This window comes from Bufo gargarizans, chromosome 3 (genome assembly GCF_014858855.1).
Source record: "Bufo gargarizans isolate SCDJY-AF-19 chromosome 3, ASM1485885v1, whole genome shotgun sequence".
NCBI lineage: Eukaryota > Metazoa > Chordata > Amphibia > Anura > Bufonidae > Bufo > Bufo gargarizans.
This window is the reverse complement of record NC_058082.1, coordinates 275,844,423-275,867,274: the sequence shown is the minus strand read 5'-3', so window position 1 is coordinate 275,867,274 and position 22,852 is coordinate 275,844,423. Positions and strand designations below refer to the sequence as shown.

At 40.6% G+C, this 22,852-nt stretch overlaps 1 protein-coding gene across 1 annotated transcript in view; it reads left to right on the top strand.

The window, feature by feature from the left end:
- NXN (nucleoredoxin) overlaps window positions 1-22,852 on the top strand; it is a 138,699-nt gene extending 115,847 nt beyond the window's left edge. Inside the window, exons 7-8 of the mRNA XM_044284789.1 lie at window positions 10,233-10,357; window positions 21,001-22,852. Of these exons, the coding sequence (XP_044140724.1) occupies window positions 10,233-10,357; window positions 21,001-21,183 (308 nt within the window). The 3' untranslated portion in view covers window positions 21,184-22,852. The remainder of the gene's footprint in view (window positions 1-10,232; window positions 10,358-21,000) is intronic.

Below are 22,852 nucleotides of genomic sequence, written 5' to 3'. Positions count from 1 at the left end.
TACATTATCTTTTGTTTTAATTATTCTAATAGAGTCCCTGCTATTTCTTTTAAAAAATTAGAATGTCTTGAACAACCCCTTTATATGCTTATTGTCATGGAGTTTTATGGCACATAAAAACGCACCGAAATCTTTGCAAAAAAATAAAATAATCTGCCGTGTTGTCGTAATGTAATGAAAATGCCATAATGTAAGCAAAAATCTATAGTGACGCATACAAAAGTTAAAAAGTGCTACTTTTAGGAGAAATGTATCATGGTAGGTGTATTTGAAGGTTAGTTATTAGACTGGAGTTGCTATGCTCACCTGTGCCAAATATGTGAAAGTGGCACACAGCAATAATAAATCTGATGCAAGTGCAGTATGGTTGCGCCTATTTCAGTAAAAGTACACCTTGGGGATGCCTGTCATGGATGTGCAACGTTTTTGCGTCTTTTTAAAAATGTCACAATCTGACTACTTACTATGACTGCTTTTTCTCTGAAAGAAGTATTAGTCCGAGGGAGTCCTTTTATCACACTCGGGTCACTAAGTGACCTTAATAGACAGAACACGTGCTATGAATTTCTGCTTACTTGCTGGCTGGAAGTTAATATGCAAATATGCACTCATAGTTTGAGGGGAAGTTCACACAAGGGATTTAGTTTGCGACAAAACCACCTGCGTATTACACGGCAGAAAGTGCTGCGGTTTTTACTGTGGATTTTGGTATGGTCCCGCTCTCGGTTTAGCGCAATTGAATGGAGCTAAATTGCAAGCAGGCTTTCCAAGGTTTCCTCCAGGAATGTACCTGTACATTTCTTGGTGCAGTGTAGAAAACCACACGGAAAAAAAACTTATCCTCATGACTTGCGGCGCGGTTTCAGCACAGATTCGGCCCGGTTTTTGGCATGAAATCTGCACTAAAACCCATGCCCCAAAAATTCAGTCTGAAAATACCCTTGGGCTCTGTTCATAACTCATTAGGCCCCATGACCCAGCTTATTCCAAAAGCCTTTTGGCATTCACAGTTTTCCACTGTATAGAAAAGCTTAGTCTAGTGCGCTTTCCTATGCGAAGGGCCACCTAAAATGGGAAAAATTACAATGGGGGCCTATGGGTAATGTATGGAACTGTATCCAAATACCTCTGACGTAGGCTCCAAACATAGCCATAGCTGCTACTGCAATCATTATAGTAATGACAGTTTATGGAAAAATATATATATTCAAAATATAATTTTCCATATTGGCCAGTAGATGTGTTTTGAACCTATCATGTCACTCGCAATAAAAGATGAGCCAGAATTATTTCTGTTAAAAAAAGTAGGTCTGGGAATACAGGTCCCCAGAAACAGAAGGAGGTCTGTCCGTAAGCTATATCTAGTATTTCTGATCAGCCCCATTCACTTGTGTGGTGATGAGCTGTAATACTAGACACAGCCCATGGACAGATGTGGGGCAGCTTCTGAAGAAAAAAAACTGTAGTAGACCGTGCAGGAGTGGAATCACTGGTAATTTTCTTATATTAGAACAGTACAAAACGTGCCAAAATTATTAAGATCAAATTGCATGGAAGAACACACAACCATGACTGCACCGCTACAGAATAGACAGTGTGAATAGAATCTCTGTAAAAAGTCAAATTTTCCGGTGCAGGTAGATTATAAATCCCCCCCTTTGTCTTGATAATGCATTATTAGGTTTCTTTCTATGCTTCATTTTGAGGATTATATATTCCTGCTCTAGTACTATGAGATATTAATCCATAAACAATTTGTTGTGGGTCTTTTTAGGACTTTGGTGCTTGCGTAGGTCTGCCTTACGTTATTCTGCACAGGTATAGTCATGGTTGTGTATCCAATCTAACTAGCACCTTGACTATGCAGAATATATACACATATACATCTTTCCTACTAACTGTCCAAATTCAAGAGGTGTGCACAGTTTAGAGGGGTTTTCTTGGAATAACATAATTTTAAGTGATGCCCATAGTCTGCCTCCGCTATTGAAAGGCCCGCACCTACCTGATCCCTGCTTCGGTCTTGTGTTCTGGCTTTCAGTCCCTAGCTTGTTTACTTCTTGCTGGGCATGCTCCACTGCTGCCAATGACTGGCTTCAGTGGTGATGTACCACTGGTTGGGTTACAGCCGAGAAGGCGATTATGCCAGCTATATTGCATGATACATTATGACACAGCATTACAGTATACATAGAATGGACAAAAGGTAGCTTGCATAAATTTGGTTGTTGCAGTCTAGAATTCATTTACGGTAGTTTTTTTTTTTTTTTGTATCAAAACTGCGTCAGTTGTCTTGGTTCTTTATAGTGGTCCTGAAACCCGTCCACAGCACCAGTAAGATGACACTTGTCCCAGAGTGGATACATTATTGAAGCATCTGGAGCACAGCATCAGGAAGAATATGTAGGTGTCGCCTGTAAGGAACCTCTATGTAAATTTCCCACATGGCCTTAATTCTAAAATGCTTTTTATAGTGGTGTTTCCAGCTAAAATCATATAAAATTATGTAATTTTACAGGAAGTATTAATATTAAGCATAGCAGCAGTCTAGTCCAAGAAACTGCTGACATGGACATCTTCAGCTGCCCTGATTTCTGATGAGGAAGACATGGGAATAGTTCCCTCATTGATGTGAACTGGAACACAGAGGCTTTACATGGAGGGCAGTCGAGTGACTAGTAGACAACTGTATTATGAAAGCGGTGCTGACGCCCACAGAATCCTGCATCTGTCCCTGAACTCTTCTCACCCATAAAATCCTGTGTGATGTTAATCTGGTTGAGGAAATGGACACACAGAATTATACCTGTAAATCTCCCTCATCGGCAGTGTGCTTTCTACAGACAGCTTTTTCTTTTCTATGTGTTTGTCACGGAATGGTGCTGGTTTCCATCGTTACAAAGTGATTTTTCATACTAAAGCGGGCAGTCGCAGTCGTGCTCTCTTTCCTTTGTATGGTCAGTTATTAATTCATGGAAGGCAATAAGTGTTTTGCCTGGGAAGGGAAATGATTCCCTTGTTTCCTGTTTCCCTGCTGAGTGCAAGATCCAACACTATAAAGTATTGTTTATGTGTAACTTTCCAGAGCGTCTGTCTCACATATGTGTGGTTATTTTTTCACAGAGACATTTAGGAATTAGCTTGTTTATGAACGTATTATGTGTTCATGTGAATGTTCTTACATTTTCCAAAACAGGAGTTTGAAATTTTTACAGATTCTCATTAAGTTGTTTTCCCTCCTCCTAGTATTTTTAAAATGCATACTTTCAAAATTCAAGCACAACAGTACTTAAAGGGTAACACTATAAAATAAAATAGTGTATATATTTGGGGGAAAAAGCCAGGTTAATATAGCATAATTCATGCCATAAGTATTTACCACTTGATTAATGAATTCGTATTTTTGCTATTTACATGTGAATACATTTCTACACTTTTCTGATCACCCAGGACCTTGTGGTCATGTGACATTTGGTCCATCTGTCTGTGCTTGTTGCCTTCTTATTCATATTGCACAGAACACATAGAGATCTCACTCCGGTTATCCTCTTGAAAGGGGTTCTGTTAGAAGGGTCGCTTGACATTATGCTGATCAGAATATGTCTCTCTGGTGTGCCCCCGAGGATCAGCCGCTATCTGTAGAGAAACCTGGCAGTAAGTGCCACCTAATAAGTACCGCCTTATCCTTATTTTCCCAAATGCGCTGGAAACATGGTCACTGATGGAGGGACATGTGACAGATTGAATAAGGCCTCCTGCACACGAACGTTGTGTGCATCCGTGGCCGTTGTGCCGTTTTCCGTTTTTTTTCACGGACCCATTGACTTTCAATGGGTCCGTGGAAAAATCGGAAAATGCACCGTTTGGCAGCCGCATCCGTGAGCCGTGTTTCCTGGCCGTGAAAAAAATATGACCTGTCCTATTTTTTTCACGGCCAACGGTTCACGGGCCCATTCAAGTCAATGGGTCCGTGAAAGAACACGGATGCACACAAGATTGGCATCCGTGTCCGTGATCCGTGGCCGTAGGTTAGTTTCATACAGACGGATCCGAAGATCCGTCTGCATAAAAGCTTTTTCAGAGCTGAGTTTTCACTTCGTGAAAACTCAGATCCGACAGTATATTCTAACACAGAAGCGTTCCCATGGTGATGGGACGCTTCTAGTTAGAATACACTACAAACTGTGTACAAGACTGCCCCCTGCTGCCTGGCAGCACCCGATCTCTTACAGGGGGATATGATAGTGCGGCACCTGAAGGGGTTAATTGTACTATCATATCCCCCTGTAAGAGATCAGGGCTGCCAGGCAGCAGGGGGCAGACCCCCCCCCCCCTCCCCAGTTTGAATATCATTGTGCGCCCCCCCCCCCCCTCCCCTGTTGTTAACTCGTTGGTGGCCAGTGTGCGCACCCCCCTCCCTCCCTCCCTCTATTGTTTTAATACATTGGGGCCAGTGTGCGCGCGCCCCCAACCCCCCCCCCCCCCTCCCTCTATTGTTTTAATACATTGGGGCCAGTGTGCGCACCCCCCAACCCCCCCCCCCTCCCTCCCTCTATTGTAATAATAGCATTGGGGCCAGTGTGCGCACAACCCCCCCCCCCCCCCCCCCACAGCCCCCCCCGATCATCGGTGGCAGCGGAGTAGAAGATTTTCATACTTACCTGGCTGCTGGCTGCTGCGATGTCTGCGTCCGGCCGGGAGCTCCTCCTACTGGTAAGTGACAGCAATGCGCCGCACAGACCTGTCACTTACCAGTAGGAGGAGCTCCCGGCCGGACACAGAGATCGCAGCAGCCAGCAGCCAGGTAAGTATGAATCTTCTACTCCGCTGCCACCAATGATCGGGGGGGGGGGGGGGCACACTGGCCCCAATGCTATTATTACAATAGAGGGAGGGAGGGGGGGCGCGCACACTGGCCCCAATGCTATTATTACAATAGAGGGAGGGAGGGGGGGGGGGGTGGGGGGGCGCGCACACTGGCCCCAATGCTATTATTACAATAGAGGGAGGGAGGGGGGTGCGCACACTGGCCACCAACGAGTTAACAATAGGGGAGGGGGGGCCCACTGGCCACCAATGAGTTAAAAACAGGGGGGGGGGGGGGGGGTTTGCCCCCTGCTGCCTGGCAGCACCTGCCAGGCAGCAGGGGGCAGTCATGTACACAGTTTTTTTGTATATTCTAACCTGAAGCGTCTCCATCACCATGGGAACGCCTCTGTGTTAGAATATACTGTCGGAAATGAGTTTCACGATGTAGCTCATATCCGACAGTATATTCTAACATAGAGGCGTTCCCATGGTGATGGGGACGCTACAAGTTAAAATATACCATCGGATTGGAGAAAACTCCAATCCGATGGTATAACAGAACTCCAGACTTTACATTGAAAGTCAATGGGGACGGATCCGTTTGAAATGGCACCATATTGTGTCAACATCAAACGGATCTGTCCCCATTGACTTGCATTGTAATTCAGGACGGATCCGTTTGGCTCCGCACGGCCAGGCGGACACCAAAATGACTTTTTTTTCATGTCCGTGGATCCTCCAAAAATCAAGGAAGACCCACGGACGGAAAAACGGTCACGGATCACGGACCTACGGACCCCGTTTTTGCGGACCGTGTAAAAAAACGTTCGTGTGCAGGAGGCCTAACGCTGCACAGGGCATGGTAAATGACAATGTGTAGTATTTTTCAGTGGAGGCTGCTGATGATCTTGTTGGGTCCTCCATCAGCAGCCATGATTAACTTGGGAGCTTTGTGTAGAAAGCTGTAAACAAGGGGGAAGGTGCTTCTCAGGGGAGGTCATTTCTCATGCATCGGTCTTGTACATTTGTGCCAGTCATGATAAAATATTACTAAATTCAAATCAATCGGTTGTCTATGTAATGCATGACAAGTCAGGTCTGCCACTGTGAGAGCCACTCTTTATAACTGCACTCCGCTTTCTACCACCTCTGTTAATTCAGAATTCCCTAAAAGGTTTCTTATAGGATATATGTGGTGGATTTTGTAAGCTAGACAAACCTTTTAATCCCTTCCTGACCAGCACAGTAATAGTACGGTGCAGCGAGACGAGACTTGCCGCCCAGCACCGTACTATTATGGCCCGCTGATTGGGCGGGTGCAGGAGCCCGATCAACTGCAGGGGACCGGCTGTTCCCGTTAGCCGGATTCCTGCTCTATGTGCTGGCATCGGTGAAAACACTGATGCTGGTGCATTAACCCCTTCTATGCCACGGTCAGTGCTGACCGCGACATAGAAGGGGTTTGCTGCGGGTGAGGGAGCCCATCGGGTCCCCGCGCTGCTGTGGCAGGGACCCGATGGGTGAGAAGGCAGCCCGATGCCGTGCAGAGGCTGCCCAATGCCTTGCATGGCATCGGGACCTGCCTTCTACGGGTGCCCAGGAGATCCAGCCTCAGGCTGGGTCTCCTAGGCAACCTGTTAGTGTATTACTCTGTGTAATACACTAACAGGCAATGCATTACAATACAAATGTATTGTAATGCATTGCAGAGGAGATCAGACCACCAAAAGTTAAAGTCAGAAATAAAGTTTAAAAAAAAGTAAAAAGTGTTTTTAACCACTTAAGAACCACAGGTTTATACCCCCCTAGTGACCAGGCCTTTTTTTTTTTTTTTTTTTTTACAAATCGGCACTTCACAACTTTAACGGTTTATTGCTTTGTCATGCAACTTGGCACCCAAATGAATTTTACCTCCTTTTTTTCTCACAAATACAGCTTTCTTTTGGTGGTATTTGATTGCTGCTGAGATTTTTCGTTTTTCTGATATTAATCAAAATAGACCGCAATTTTCTCAAAAGTGTATTTTTAACTTTTTCTGGTAAAATTGTTCAAATATAGTTACATTTCCATACAAGTTTGTGTCAGAATTAATTGTGCTACATATCTTTGATAAAAAATAAAATGAGTGTATATTGATTGGTTTGCGCAGAAGTTATAGCGTTTACAAATTATGGTACAAAAATGTAAATTTCCGCATTTTGAAGCAGCTCTGACTTTCTGAGCACCTGTCATGTTTCTTGAGGTGCTAGAATGCCAGGATAGTATAAATACCCCCCAAATGACCCATTTTAGAAAGAAGACACCCCAAAGTATTCGTGGAGGGGCATGGTGAGTTTATGTATGATTTAATTTTTTTTTCATAAGTTAGCGGAAAATTACACTTTCTGAGGAAAAAAATAATAATAATAATAAAGTTTCCATTTCTGCTAACTTCTGGCAAAAAAAATACAAAATTCTCCCACGGACTCGCTATGCCCCTCAGTGAATACCTTGGGGTGTCTACTTTCCGAAATGGGGTCATTTGTGGGGTGTGTTTACTGTTCTGGCATTTTGGGCGGGGCTAAATTGTGAGCAACCCTGTAAAGCCTAAAGGTACTCGTTGGACTTTCGGCCCCTTTACGCACCTAGGCTGCAAAAAAGTGTCACACATGTGGTATCGCCATACTCAGAAGAAGTAGGGCAATGTGTTTTAGGGTGTATTTCTACATATACCCATGCTGGGTGAGAGAAATATCTCTGTAAATTGACAACTTTGTATATATATATTTTTTTTTAAGTTGTCATTTACAGAGATATTTCTCACACACAGCCCCGTCTAATATACCTTTCTGATGCAATTTTTTTAGCATCTACAGCCTGCCAGCGAATGATCATCACTGACAGGCTGTAGATTAACTCCTCAGCTGCGCGCCGCTGTGACCGCGCGCATTCACACGAAATCTCGGGTCTCGCGAGATGAAGCCAATTGGCGTCACTGAGACCTGAGAGTGCCTATCGGTGTTAGTGTGACAGCAGGAGGTTAATAAAAAAAAAAAAAAAGTTTCAAGTGAAAAAAGAAAAACGCCCCTTTTCCCCTGATTTCATAATAAAAAATATAAAAAGAAAAAACACACATATTAGGTATCGCCGCGTCCGTAACAACCGGCTCTATAATAATATATCACATGATCCACCCCGTCCGATAAACACCATAAAAAAAGCCATTTTTGTCACCTTACATCACAAAAAGTGCAACACCAAGCGATCAAAAAGGTGTATGTCCCACAAAGTGATGCTAATAAAACAGTCACCTCATCCCGCAAAAAAATAAAAAACTATAGCTCTCAGAACATGAGACACTAAAACATCATTTTTTTGTTTCAAATGTGCTATTATTTTGTTAAAGTGAAATAAATTTAAAAAAGTATACATATTAGGTATCGCAGCATCCGTAACAACCAGCTCTATAAAAATATCACATGACCTAACCCCTCAGGTGAACACCGTAAAAAATAAAAACTGTATCAAAAAAGCTATTTTTGTCACCTTACATAACAAAAATTGCAACACCAAGCGATCAAAAAGGCGTATGCCCCCCAAAAAAGTACCAATCAAACCGTCCTCTCATACAGCAAAAAATTAGACCCTACCTAAGTCAAAAAATAAAAAAGCTATGGCTCTGACTATGGATACACTAAAACATAATTTTTTTTGTTTCAAAAATGCTATTATTGTGTAAAACTTAAATAAATAAGAAAAAGTATACATCCTAGGTATTGCCACGTCCGTAACTATCTGCTCTATAAAAATATCACATGACCTAACCCCTCAGGTGAATGTTGGAAAAATAAATAAATAAAAACTTTGCCAAAATTACCAATTTTTTGGTCACCTTGCCCCATAGTGTGTAATCAAAAAATCATATGTGCCCAAAAATGGTACCAATAAAAACATCAACTCTTCCTGCAAAAAACAAGCCTCTGCACAAGACGATCGGCAGAAAAATAAATAAAAAATGGCTTTCAGAAAATGGAGACACAAAAACATACTCTCTTTTAAAAAAATGCTTATTATGTAAAACAGAAACAAAGAAAGTAGACATGTTTGTTATTATTGCGTCCGTAACAATCTGCTCTATAAAAATAACACATGATCTACCCTGTCAGATGAATGTTGTAAAAAAATAAAAACGGTGCCAAAACAGCCATTTTTTGGTTAACTTGCCTCACAAAAAACATAATATAGAGCAATTAAAAATCATATGTACCCCAAAATGGTAGCAATAAAACTGGCACCTTATCCCCTAGTTTCCAAAATGGCATCTAAAAACCAGTCCATCAAAATCTGCCTTCCAAAAGCCATATGGCATTCCTTTTCTTCTGCGCCCTTACATACGTTTACGACCACATGTGGGGTGTTTCTGTATACCGCAGAATCAGGATAATAAATATTGAGTTTTGTTTGGCTGTTAGCCCTCGATGTGTTAAAGAAAAAAAAAACATGATTAAAATGGAAAATCTGACAAAAAAGTGAAATTTTTAAATTTCATCTCTATTTTCTTTTAATTCTTGTGGAACACCTAAAGGGTTAACAAAGTTTGTAAAATCAGTTTTGAGTAGCTTGAGGGGTGTGGTTTCTATAATGGGGTAATATATGAGGGGTTTCCACTATGTAAGCCCCACAAAGTGACCTGAACTGGTCCCTAAAAAGTGGGTTTTGGAAATTTTCTTAAAAATGTTAAGAATTGCTTCTAAAATTCTAAGCCTTCTAACGTCGTAAAAAAATTAAATGACATTTACAAAATGATGCCAACATAAAGTAGACATATGGGGAATGTTAAGTAATAAATATTCACTTTCTGTTTTAAAAGCAGAGAAATTGAAATTTTGAAAATTGCTAAGTTTTCTCAATTTCGAGTAAATTTGGGATTTTTTCATAAATAAAGGTGAAATATATTGACTCAAATTTATGACTATCATGAAGTACAATGTGTCACGAGAAAACAGTCTCAGAACGGCTTGGATAAATAAAAGCGTTCCAAAGTTATTACCACAAAAAGTGACTCATGTCGGATTTGCAAAAAATAGCCTGGGCAGGAAGGTGAAAACTGGCTCGGGGTAAAAAGAGTTAAAATATTGTATTTTACCCTGCATATTTAATTAATGTGGAGAATGTAAAGTCTGTGAGTGTTTTCAAATGTAGGATGGCTTTTTAGCTATCACTAGAAGTAAACAACCACTTAATTCTCCTTTCTTCTGAAGCCAAACGTCAATGGATGGTGAAAGTGTCATATACCATCTTATGCTTATGACCCAAGTGAGCATTCTATGTATTGTCTACCCCCCTCATCCTCACTATGAAATCAGAATTCCAATACTTGTTTTGCAGGTTGGGTTATTGTATTTGTCAGAGATTAGTAATCATTCACCCATTATATCTTATAGACTCTGAAGATGAAGGCGAGTCAGAGGCAGCAAAACAGCTCGTTCAACCCATAGCGGAGAAAATTATAGCACAATATAAAGCCAAAGATGAGGAAGCACCACTACTGTTCTTTGTGGCCAGTGAGGTGAGTAGAGGGAAAGAAGAATCACATGTAGAATTTCCCTTCAGTGAATATGCCCAAATACAATGTGAATATGGGCAAGCATGGTGTCTCAGATGGATAGCATTGTTACCTTGCAGCTCTGGGGTCTTGTGTTCAACATCCCACCAAGGACAACATCTGCATGACGTTTGTATGTTCTCCCTGTGTTTGCTTGTTCCTTTCAAGACTCCACAAATGTACTGTTGGCTCCATAAGAAACTGGCCTTAATGTGTGTGTTTGAGAAAATAGATTGGGACCACACTGGGGACAGGGGCTGATGCAAATGAAGACTTTTTACAGGGCTGCAGAGAGCATTGGCACTATATAAGCAACAGTAAAATGTAATACAAAACTATCATCTATGTGCAGTGAAAAGTAGACTTTAAAGGGAAACTGTCATGTTGACCATGGTGTTTGAGCTGCAGGCAGCATGTTATAGAGCAAAAGGAGCTCAGCTTTATGGGAAAAGATTCAGTAAAACATGTAATTTATCCATTTATAACCATGCTCATTCTGGGTTTTAAAGTCAAGGAGGAGGTCCTATAAGTGACTGCCAGCAATCACTGATAGGACCACCTCCTTGACTTCAAAGCCCAGAAATGAGCATGGATATAAATGGATGAATTACAAGTTTTACTGAATCTTTTCCCACAAAACTATATATATGTCAGCTCAGCTCCTCCTGCTCTATAACATGCTGCCTGCAGATAAATTAGCTTTTTTACGGTGACAGGTTCTCTTTAAAATATCAGGTGATGTCACTTCAATTGTGGTGATAAAATAAGTATGAAGGATTTATCTGCTGAATGCATGGTGGATATGTCTGTTCCTTGCTAAAGGCAGGAGATCGCAAATCCTTCCTACTTTCATCAATTGTTAGAAACTGGTCCAAGCACCTTGGCATCTCTTGAATACTGGTAGTACTGCTATTTTTCTGTGCAGTCTAATATGTAGCTGGTATGCAGGTCCTTGAATCCAGGAATGAAGACCAAAACATGAAACAAGGCCCCCACTCAAACCTTCTTTACATTTTATTTGGCTTTCTGGGAAAATGGAATTTGTATGCAGAAACATGGTCTTATTTTTGTTTAGCTGACTAATTAGAGTTTTAATGGAGGCTCCAACCTTTCATTCAGAACTTGAAGAATGTTTTGTAGCAAACGTTTTTATTATTGTGTTCTCTGATTGCTCAACTCAGAAGGAATACCAATGGCCACTACCCCTGGTATGGATTCTAATTCTTCCTAAATGTAAAGAGCTGTGAGATATACAGTATATAAAAAATATGCACAATTTCATTTATTTTACATATTGTCTAGGAAGAAATCCCAGAATGAGTCTGTTAACTCTAATTTTGACAATTTAACTGGACATTTGCAAATTCCAAGTTAGTGTCGCAATACAAAAATACTTAGGTAATGAAGAAAACCTTGTAAGCGTTTATATCTCTGGTATAAAACTGTATGATGTTCTGTCCAAAATACCATCAATCATTTGGACTTGGGAAAGAGACACGTGGGACTTAGTGGTTTCAGACCCTGGGTGTGGCAATACAAACTAAAGCTGATTGCTTGAGTACACGGCCCATCTCCAGGGAGTCAGGCCAGGCTGCATGAGCACACCTCATTTTACAATTTGATAGAAAATAGAAGATTCTTCAAACTTGTTTTCCCGTTCTCTTACCTGGTTAGACTTCTGTTATTAGACTTGTGAACTGGGTAGTCTGTGGGTGGATGAAGACTTTGGTTACTCATAAAGGCAATGAATATGGATTTTAAGGCAGGGAAGAATTATGGGGCTGTTTGATTTATTGCAGAATTGACAAATTCATATGGGATGGAATCAAGGTAACGGCTTCAACAGGTGTCAATTTTTGCCTTCCCACACCAAATCTAGCATTATAAATAATAATAAAAAGAGAATTAGAATTCAAGGATTGTGATGCATTATCCCAAGAGTCAAAAATGCTATAATATTAGTTCTATTTTCTCTCATACTTGGGAATTGATGGTCTTCTCAATGAGGAATACCTTGCTGGTCAGATTATGACGACAAATTCTTCCACCATGTAGTTCATTGTCCTTTGAACCAATATATCATACTTGGGGTTTTTATAACTTTTTTCTTTTTTTTTTTTTACATATGGCGGTGTATGCTATTTATATATGAGTCCTGGATTGTACAATGTTAATTCTTGTTTCTTAAGATTTTTTTTTATATTTTATAAAATATTGTCTGAAAACTCTTTTCTATCTAGAGTTATATTCTATATTTGAGCAAGACTCATTCTGTATTTAATGTTTCTCCAAGCTACAAAAGCAGTCAGGTCTCTGCATTCCTTAAACCAGATGTACACCCTTCTGATCATTTATCTAGGTAGACTTTGCCTTGTCTTGACAGATCTTTGTTCTGCCCATAAGGCTAGAGATTAAGATTCCTAAGTCAGAAGCTGAAGCAACCATTCACAGTCTGCTGGATTTCAAGGCTACTTACTGCATCTGTATTCTCTTTTTTTTATCTATTTTATTACTTGACTTTCCTTTCTGATAGGTTGTTACTTTTAGACAATATTAGTAAATGTAAGAGAATGCAAACTTAGACAGTCTTACACTGCAGCAGGTTTATGACAGTCACTGATGCTGGATGATAAGTCTGGTGCACCTATACACTGTCTAGTCTAAGTGTGATCCACCTGCAATAAAGAATCACTGGTTCTCCCAGCAGGGCTGTGTTTACCTGGCTGCAGTGGTGACATCACATTGACAACGTGACACCGCTGCAGCCACTCACTGGCCTCAGTGGTGCACCCAAGCAGCCAGTGATTGGCTGCAGTGGTCACATGTTGTTGACATGGTATTACTGTTGCAGCCAGATCTAGAGCTGCAGCACAGGATTTATTGCGTAAATAACTATTTTTTACTGAAACCAGACAACCCCTTTAATTTCATTAATGTGCTCTTCTCTAAGCATTTTGTAACCAGGCTTTAAACTGTTGGCTGACTTTTCTACCCACATGTCCGTGGGATAAAGGCTTATTTCCAACACTTGATTTTCCTAAGCAGCGCTGTAGTAGATAAATATCCTAGCTGCCGGTAGAGCTATACTATACCCCATTTTTACGTTGGTAAACAAGTGGCCTGATTAGATGGCTGTCTTTTATTACTGAGTATTGAGTCACTTTGGGGCTACAAATATTGAGATTCAGTACTGGAATCTCTTGTGCGTTAGTGTTTCCATGCAGGTAATATGATGGAAAGCAGGTACCAGCCCGGTATATGCATGTTGCAGGATGCTCATGTAGCCACTGTTGTCCGATTTTTGCCCCCGCCATCTTTGATCCTGAAGAACTTGTGTAATTGTCATTTTTAGCCTTCAAACCAAATGGGAAGATTTTGATCCATTTCTCATAATTTGCATTCCTTAAAATGATCTGTGCATCACGTACAGTACTTGAGATTACAGTAAGCAGTTGCATCGGTGAAGGTGTGGCTAAATCTGCTAATTCTTTTTAATAAAGTGGTGTTAATGCTATTCCCGTTTCCATGTCTGTGATCTATCACATTATTCAGTCAGCACAGAGACGATTTTGTAACAGTGTTCACATCTGTTTCTCTTCAGCAGTCCATTCCAACTGGAGAGGAATTAATTTCTAAAATGGGAGGAGCACGTTATATATCATTTCAGGATTTCACGGCCATGCTGCTAGACAGCGAGGGCCAAGCCTCATCTTTAGTGTCCTCACTTCATCTCTATTCAACGTAGAGCTCTAACTTATCATCAGTGATTGCTTCTCAGTGCTCCTGTGCGCTATCTCAGCTTATGGTATGGATTCTCTGGGTCCCAGGAATCTAATTAAAGGATACCTATCAGAAGTAATAAATAAAGCCATAAGGACTGGGAGTTACATGGGCTGCTGTTTGTGGTAATCCCATTTCTTGGACTGATGTCTCTTAAGTTCACTGCTGTCATGAAGTCATTTTTATAGATTTAGCAGAACCAGGGGAAGTAAAATTGATGGTTGCCCATAGCAAGTAGTTTGCTGCTTTTATTTTTCCAAGAGCTTAAACGAGCTGCAAACTGACTGGTTGGAAAAGGCGACTTCTTCTTTTTCCTTTGCAATAGTTTTGTTAAATCTAATCTGCTGTATGGCTCCAAATCACCATTTACATGGCTTTACGAATAACTTATCATAGAATAAGATATTAATATGGCTTACACATAATTTGATATACGCTGCAGGCCATTTTATGCAGTTATGTTGGTATAGGAAGTCTCCTTTAATTGCTGAAACATTCAATCAATTATTTCTTCCACTTTTCTTGACTTTAACAGGCCTTAATTCTTTATACCGACCCTGCATTTGGCATATTGGCCCGTCAATTCCACCACAGTTGGCTATGAGTAGACAGTTTATTTCACCCTGTTAACCATTACTGGGCTTGTGCTCTACTGGAACTGCTAGAGAGGAGCAATGTAGGGTTGTAAAAACGGGAAAAGTATGACTCAGAAGGAATGGAGAAGGATGGAAGAGTTATATTTGTATTACCTATTTAATATTCGTATACTCTCTCTCGTGTTAAAAAAACAAAACAAAAACATAATTGACACTTAATATTAATATGAGACCTCAGCAAACTGGTCTAGGCACTGTGACTATTACATGACAGAATGCAGCAGGGGAAGGAGGAGAATAGGATAAAGACAATGACAAACCACGACAGATGAATGGTCTTCACACATTAGCGTTGTACGCTGTGTAAAGTTCTACAAATGTCATAGTCATACAGTGTTTTGGAGGTTTGTACATAATTTTATATTTAGTTATGCATCTTATTGATGAAGCATAACACAGATTTTTGCTTTTTTTTAATAAAAAGTATTTAAAATGAATCCTTCCCCTTGGCATCCACAGTCTATATGTATATGGTTAAGCCTGTCCCATTCTCTGCTGTTGCCATGTTACATATTACTATATTCTTGTATAGTCTGACTCCCATCTAAATTCTATAAATTATAAATCACTAGTCAGATCTCACAATTCTATGCACAATAAAGGCATAGCAGAAGTAGAGAGGGTTCAGAGGAGGGCAACTAAAGTAATAACTAGAATGGCTGGACTACAGTACCCCGAAAGATTATCAAAATGAGAACTATTTACCTTATTTTCTGCACCATAAGACGCACCTAGATTTTAGAGGAGGAAAATAAGAAAAACATTTTTATTTTTATCAGACCCCATAGGTCTTCATCAGACCTCAGTTCAGACCTCCAAATCAAAGCCCCTTTTCTCATCAGACTTTAGATCAGACCCCCAAATCAGGAACCCAATCCTCACGAGACCTCAGATTAGACCCCTATTCCTTATTAGACCACCATCAGATCTCAGATGAGACCTAATGTATAATAAATTTACTTACCTCTTCTGCTGTGGATGATGGAACCACTCTCAGATCCAGCAAGCTCTTCCTGCACTCACTGCTCCCTTGTCTTCTGCCGACACCTCACTGCACTGTGACCTGAGGTCACACAGCATCAGGTCACAGCACAGTGCTCCCTGGTACTACTGTGTAATGTGAGTGCTTGCATAATGGAGGCAGTCAGTAGTATTCTCTTCATAAGACACACTAACTTTCCCCCCTTCATTGGGGAGGGGGGGGAGTGTGTCTTATGGTGCAAGAAATATGGTAGTTTATAAAAAAAAAAGACTGTTGGTAAATCTAATAAGCATGTATAAATATATTAATGGTCATCACATATATCTCTCCCATGATCAATTCATCAGTCACAGTATAGTGTGCAGCTTCGAGAGACTTACATGCTCTTACTATAGGCTATAGGTCTCCTACTTAGTCCGTTTGCATCAAAATGTTTAAAATTAGGAATAAACGGGCGAACAGAGTAAAAGCTATTGTTTATGTCTTACTAGTCTGTGACTATACATGCATTAATAAAATTATTTACAGCACTGTGTGCGCCCCTATGAGAAAATCTGCTCTATACAATCTCTTAATAAAAGAAAGATATAGTGAATTCTCTGTGGTGAGGTCTGATAATCCCCTGGCACAGGCATGCTAGAGAATGCAAGCTTTCTAGAATAGCAGCATTGTTGGCTGTGTTGCTATGCCCCTGATAATGCAGATGGCACTGCGCTGTGTATGCGGCCATTGTTTAGATGGCGCAGTAAACACATCTCATGCTTCCCTCATTGCTAGGCTAAGATCTTGGTTTATTGTCTTCTACAAGTGTTGAGTCCTGGAACTAATTTGCAGGCGCTCAGAAACCTGAACATCCATCTCAATGAAGCGCGCAACTTGTACAAAGCAGTCCTTATTGAAATATGGCATTTGAACTGGCACAAAGCCCATGACATCCCCCATCGAGGTGATGTCTGTATATCTACGTACTTTATCCTGGAATTTCCTGTTCTTTCTCTCACCATTTTCTATGCTTTCAGAATACTGCTGTCCTGGCACTGCCCCTTGTCTAGTCAGAGAAAAGTGGCTGCCGATACCCTCTAGTGAAAAGAAATATGATTGCAAGTTCAGCATTATGCACATTTTTGTGATATAGTAAGCATTGCCAGAGACTGAGTAAAGATACAGGTAATATAGATCCTTTGGATGTTGATGCCACCCTACATCATCATCTGTCACAGAGTAGTAAGGGCACATTGACTGAGACTGCACCCCTGCCACATCAGCCCCAGGTATGACCATGTGTGTACTGCCCCTACACAATGGTCTGGGATCATAGCATTTGGTATATAGTGGACTAGTATTTCACATTTTTTTTTAATATATATAACTTTTTTAACCACCATATAATTTATGCATATACTATAGTATTTGTCATTTGCCTTTTTGTATTGGGAAAATCGAAAAAGGTGATTTTTTTTATATTTTTTTTCCCCCTTTTGCGTGCTAAGGGTATGCATGTTGTTTGATACTAGATATAAAAAGTGTAAATGAAAGCACAAGCTCAGTGGCGTAGTGGAAGTGGACCAGACCACACGACTGCTATGTGGCCTGGGAGAAGGAGGGGTGCTTGGTGCTCAACTCTATCCTGTTTCTCATGTGAAGACACTGCATTTTAATGCAACCACCACTTGGAGCTCAGGGGAAGGAGATGATTACAGCTTCAATTGCAGACAATGGTCATTTTATAAACTTGTATGCACTGAGCCCCCCCTAGTGGTAGCTGCAGGCAGACTGCTTTGCAATATGTGAAGTGAAGAAGGAGATTATACATTGAGAAATATGGTGTTCAGAATGAGTTCCAAATCATTGAAGCACCAGTTCCACTTTTTCTGACATAGAAACTGAATAAAGTGGGTGAGGCGGAGGGAGACCTTTTTTATCACAATTATTATTTTTTATTTCTTCTACGGTACAATAAAAGAAAAACAAACCTCTCGCCCCATCTATTCAAACGTCTCCAAGCTATGCATAGTGCACAGACAATGCAGGACTGGCGTCCTAGTGTAATAAATCCTTCAGCAAAGTTTGATAATATCCAGCACTCAATATTAAAAGCTCTTGCATGGATTAAAAAAGGGAGCGCTTTTAATATCGAGTGCTGGATTATATTACTATACTATAAAAAAAATTCTGCTTAAAGGGGTTGTCCCATGAAAAATATTCTGCAGTTTTCAAACCAGCAACTGGATCGGAATTAGTTTGTAATTGCATTTAATTAAAAATTTAGCACAAAGTTATTTAACAAAATCTATCTGTATAGCACTACTTGCTGTTGTGTTTTTTTTTTTTGTTAGTTTTTTTAGCAAGTATAACTTGTTTATAGTGGCTCACCCCTCCTAACACTATGGCAATGGTGCTTTGCTTTAAAGTGGTTCACCCAGTCACTTCCTTGAGATAAAATCTTTATGCAACAAAATAGCAGGCACTCACCATCTGTATTCCATATATATATATATATATATATATATATATATATATATATATAAAAAGTTGTTGTGCTTATAAATAACATTTATTCTTAATAAAAACCATCATAAAAAAACATAAGCATAAAAAGTTAGAAAAATTGCACAAGGCCTATAGATGGTTGCTTTAGTAACAATAATTTACGGGTTAGTAAAAAAAAATGTTGGAGTTAATAATAACACATGCAGTTGTTAATAAAGTTACATCAATATCAGTCAATATAGACTGTAGGGTTCAACCCGTGGTAGTATGTGCTCCTGTTAACACCCAGTATACGGTTTTGCTGGCAATGGTTTTTAGATTACTAAGTGTTTTCAGTGGGTTCAATATTATGCCCACAGAGTTATAAACCATTGAAATAGTGTCTGTTCCGACACTTCAATAGCGACTTCACATCCAATTCTGTGGTGGTTGACACTTAAAAAGGATTTCCAGTGGGTATATTCCTCTATGGACCCGTTGGTGTCACATATGTTCATATAGTGTTTATATAGTGTTTTTATTAGTTATTCTGTTAGTAGTTATGTTAGTTATTTTGTTTCTCTATCTCTACTCACAAGAGACTGGGTTTCGCTTACTACAGGGGTGTCCCACCTGTAGTACAGCTACTCACCCGACCCCGAAGGTTGTCTTCTGTTGTGCGATGTATTCCTCGCTCAGGATCGGCGTCCCACGTGATTTTTAATTTTTGTTCGGCTCACTGAGATGGCCGCACATGCTCAGTTTCCTAAATCGTGATAGGGAGAGCATGGACACACCCCCTTAGAAAAGACACACCCCTGAGCTGTGAGCTTGATATAAATCTAGCAGTGAATGGGGAGATCTCTGGATCCATGTGAGGTACAGGGCTGGTTCTAGCTTTGTTAGAAAGTGACTGTCGTGTATTATATGATCTCTCAAAAATTTTTACATTAGTCATGGGATAACCCCTTTAATCAAAAAAGGGCATAAATTCTTCAGAAATCTGGGGCATTGTGCTGTTCGTTCCACATTGCCTGGGAGTGTTTGACTCACGTGTACTGGGAAATTGGTGGTGCATGGGGTCTCATACTATTTTACCTATAGGACCCTATAAGATGTGTTCACCCCGGCACAAGCTCAACCCTAAAATGATATATTTTAGTTATGAGAACTAAACCTATTTGTTTTACGATGAATGGTGCCCTAGAGAGACAGCATTTTGCAGCATTGCTAAGTCATTACTGCTGCTTTGCCATCGACACAACCACTTAACCATATGTAATGAGAAATGTGCAGCGCAGCTTACTTGTATCGGCAGTGTCGGCAGCTATTTGACATCTTCTGTTTCTTAGCAACAAAAGGGAGGCTTATGCACAACCACGGCAATCCATCTTTCTAGCAGTACTTTATTCCTGTCCTGCTTACAATGCCACGTAGTGGTGGTTTATTTTACCCTTCTACGTAAATGTGTTTCAGGGATTTTTTTCACTTTAACTCTTTCAGTGCAAAGTTGTATGTAATACAGCATTACTTTAAACAATTGTCATGGCTATAAGCTGCAAGGCTCTGCCCAGGAGTATTATATATCCATGTTGCTATGTGGTTTGATCTTTGTATATTGGACTGCAGTTTTGATATATTTTATGTATATACAGTAGTTGTTCATTGTGTATTAGTAAAGATCTTATTATGAGATATATTTACCCATATTTTATGGCAAGAGCGACGGTTACCTCTGTAGTATTGTATCATTCAGTGTGTATTGTTGGTTGGGGTGAGCTCCATTAGTATTTTCTTATTAAACGACCCCATATGTTTTAATATATGCAAATTAGCCTCTAGGAGCAATGGGGGAGTTGTTGCTACACCTAAAGGCTCTGTACCCCCTGCATTTTGATTGACAGGACCAGGAGTGATCACCTTTTTACTGCCTGGCCCTGTCAATTAAGGTGCGGCGCAGCGACAGCAGAGCCTCTAGATGTAACGGTAACGCCTCCGTTGCTCTAAGAGGCTCATTTGCATATGTTACATTTGAACATGGGACTAACACAGATGCCTTCTGCTGCCAAGCGCACATGTACCAGGTCTCATAGGTATAAATCTGCCCTTTAAGTGTGATATTATTTTAAGCTCCATAATCATAGACTTGAAATGAGCTCTTGCTGTATTATTTGGGGAGCAGGATGAAAAGTTGAACTTCCTGCTTCTTTGTCTGTGTAGGGGAAGGTGACGGGAGCTATAAGCAAGATCATGTGCTTGTGATATACGGTTTTAGAGCAATTTGATAAGAATTCTGCTCAAATTGTTGTCTGAGCACCCATACTGTTTGCCTTCATTTTTTTCCTCATGGATTCTGTGTGAAATAAACGCTGAAATGCTGCATTGTTATGTTGTATTCGGGAATTATATTACACCTTGTGGATTAATGCGACCTGTAGAAACTTCATGTGCCACAGCAGCAGGCACATAGGACCTTTTGTGCTTTTTTTCCCGGTGGGATTATGGTGTCTGAGCTATTAACCAGCATTGACACAGAGTTTATGCATCGGGAAGGGCACAGTCTAAAGGGAGTCCATGTAATGTTTATTGAGGAAGTGCTTGAGATGAAGTCTTTATATGCTCTATTATTCTTGATACGCCTTTATGTGATCAAGCAAATCACAACAGTAGGAACTAATGAGCCTGACTGGGGGAAATAACATTTGCCTTTACGCTTTCAGGATGACATGACGGACTCCCTGCGGGATTTCACTAACCTCCCAGAAGCTGCGCCTCTGCTGACCATACTGGACATGTCTGCCCGGGCAAAGTATGTCATGGATGTGGAGGAGATCACGCCGGATATTGTGGAGAATTTCGTCAACGACTTCCTAGCAGAAAAACTGAAACCGGAGCCTATTTAACAAGATCTCGATCAGTATTCATGCCTTGCATAAAGAATTATTATTTAAGAACACAAATGCTTACCCTGTCGCCATAAGGATTTTATCATATTATCTCTCCAGAGAACGCCTTGTCAAGGTGCCTTTTGTGTCATGGTTTTAAAAACTGATCCTCTACCAGAACTGTCTGTTGCCAAAAGCCTCTTCTGAAACCCTCGCCATCGTTTTGTATTCCAAGCCTGGATTTGTATCTGTCATCAGCGGTAGACCCTAAACCTCTGTCATTGAGAATTCCCTTTATATGGGTTTGATATGATAACTGGGTTTGTAGTAAATGTGTTTTTTAGAATTGGATTGGTCACCTGTCCTCCCTGTCAGGTTCCCACTGCATTTATCATGCATTCTCCTGTGTTTCACATACGTTTTCTTTGCTTCCTAGCTTTTTTTATGTTCCAGAGCCTTGTGAGCAGGGATTCACCCATCAGTATTCAGTGTTCTCGATTGGATGGTATTAGCAGTGCTGTGCACATAACTTGTTGCCTGGCTTTCAGCCTCTTACCCTCAATTCATCACTGGCTTGCTTGTGATATCTCTCGTTGTTACCAAGCCCTCACATCTTCATGTAAAACACCAATCTGTCATCTTTAGGAGTAACTTATATTTTGTATATTGCTTTTACAACAATTTCAGCTTCTGAACAGAACTAGAGACGTGTAACGTTTGTAGGGTTCGATAAAGTCCACTCATCATCATTAATCACACAAAATCCTTGTGACATTACTCAGAACTTCTGTACTAGTGATGCAAACATACGTCCTTCTCAAGACTGGCACACATTTATTTTTTCTTGTACCTTGCACTGAACAAGGTAGGCGAGTGAAAAACGTGGAAATGTTTCGGACAAGTCGAGTCTGGTGTTTTGTCGTGATTTTCTTCTCACCAAACAATGAGGATGTCTGTCACCACAAAATTCACAGTTAAGCCAAGCTCAATAACTCGTGGGGCTAGCTCAGCTGAATGTAGTGATACCTTAAACTTAGGGCCCATGCACACGACCGTAGGCTGACAGGTCCGTTTAATGGGTCTGGATCCGTCTGCGTAATCCGCACGCAAATTGCTGTCCCCAATGCACTGAACGGCCGTGTGCATGACCCCCTAGAGATATGTTGATTCATTCAGGAGGAAAAGTACGGTTTATCCATTTGCAAATGAACAGGTAAGTGCACCAAGGCCAGGCCCAAGCCACTTTGTTTATCTTTGCCCTCCCTGCATAGTCATCTTGCCAGGCCGAGGAGATGTAGCCGGCTGGCAGGAGAAGCAAGGTGCACGTAGAAGCTTGGGCCCACCCTCAGTGCACTTAACAGCTCATTTGCATATGGCATTCAAAGTACTAATTCTCCAGACTAAAGCAACAGATCCCTAAGTAAAAGGTATCATTACATTCAGCTAAGCTAGCTGTACAAGGTATTGTGCCCGGTTTACCAGTGAGTTTCCTGGTGACAGATTCACTTTAACAGAATGGATGCTTAAAGTTGTGCTGTGACACTACTAGAAGTGTTATGCCTGGCTGCTTGACCAGTCCGCCGATCTACACGCCATATAGAATTGATTGATGGCTCCAGGTATTTGTTACTGTGTTCCCTAGACAAACAGAAAAATGGTTTCAATAAAGTGGTCTTATGTCTAATTA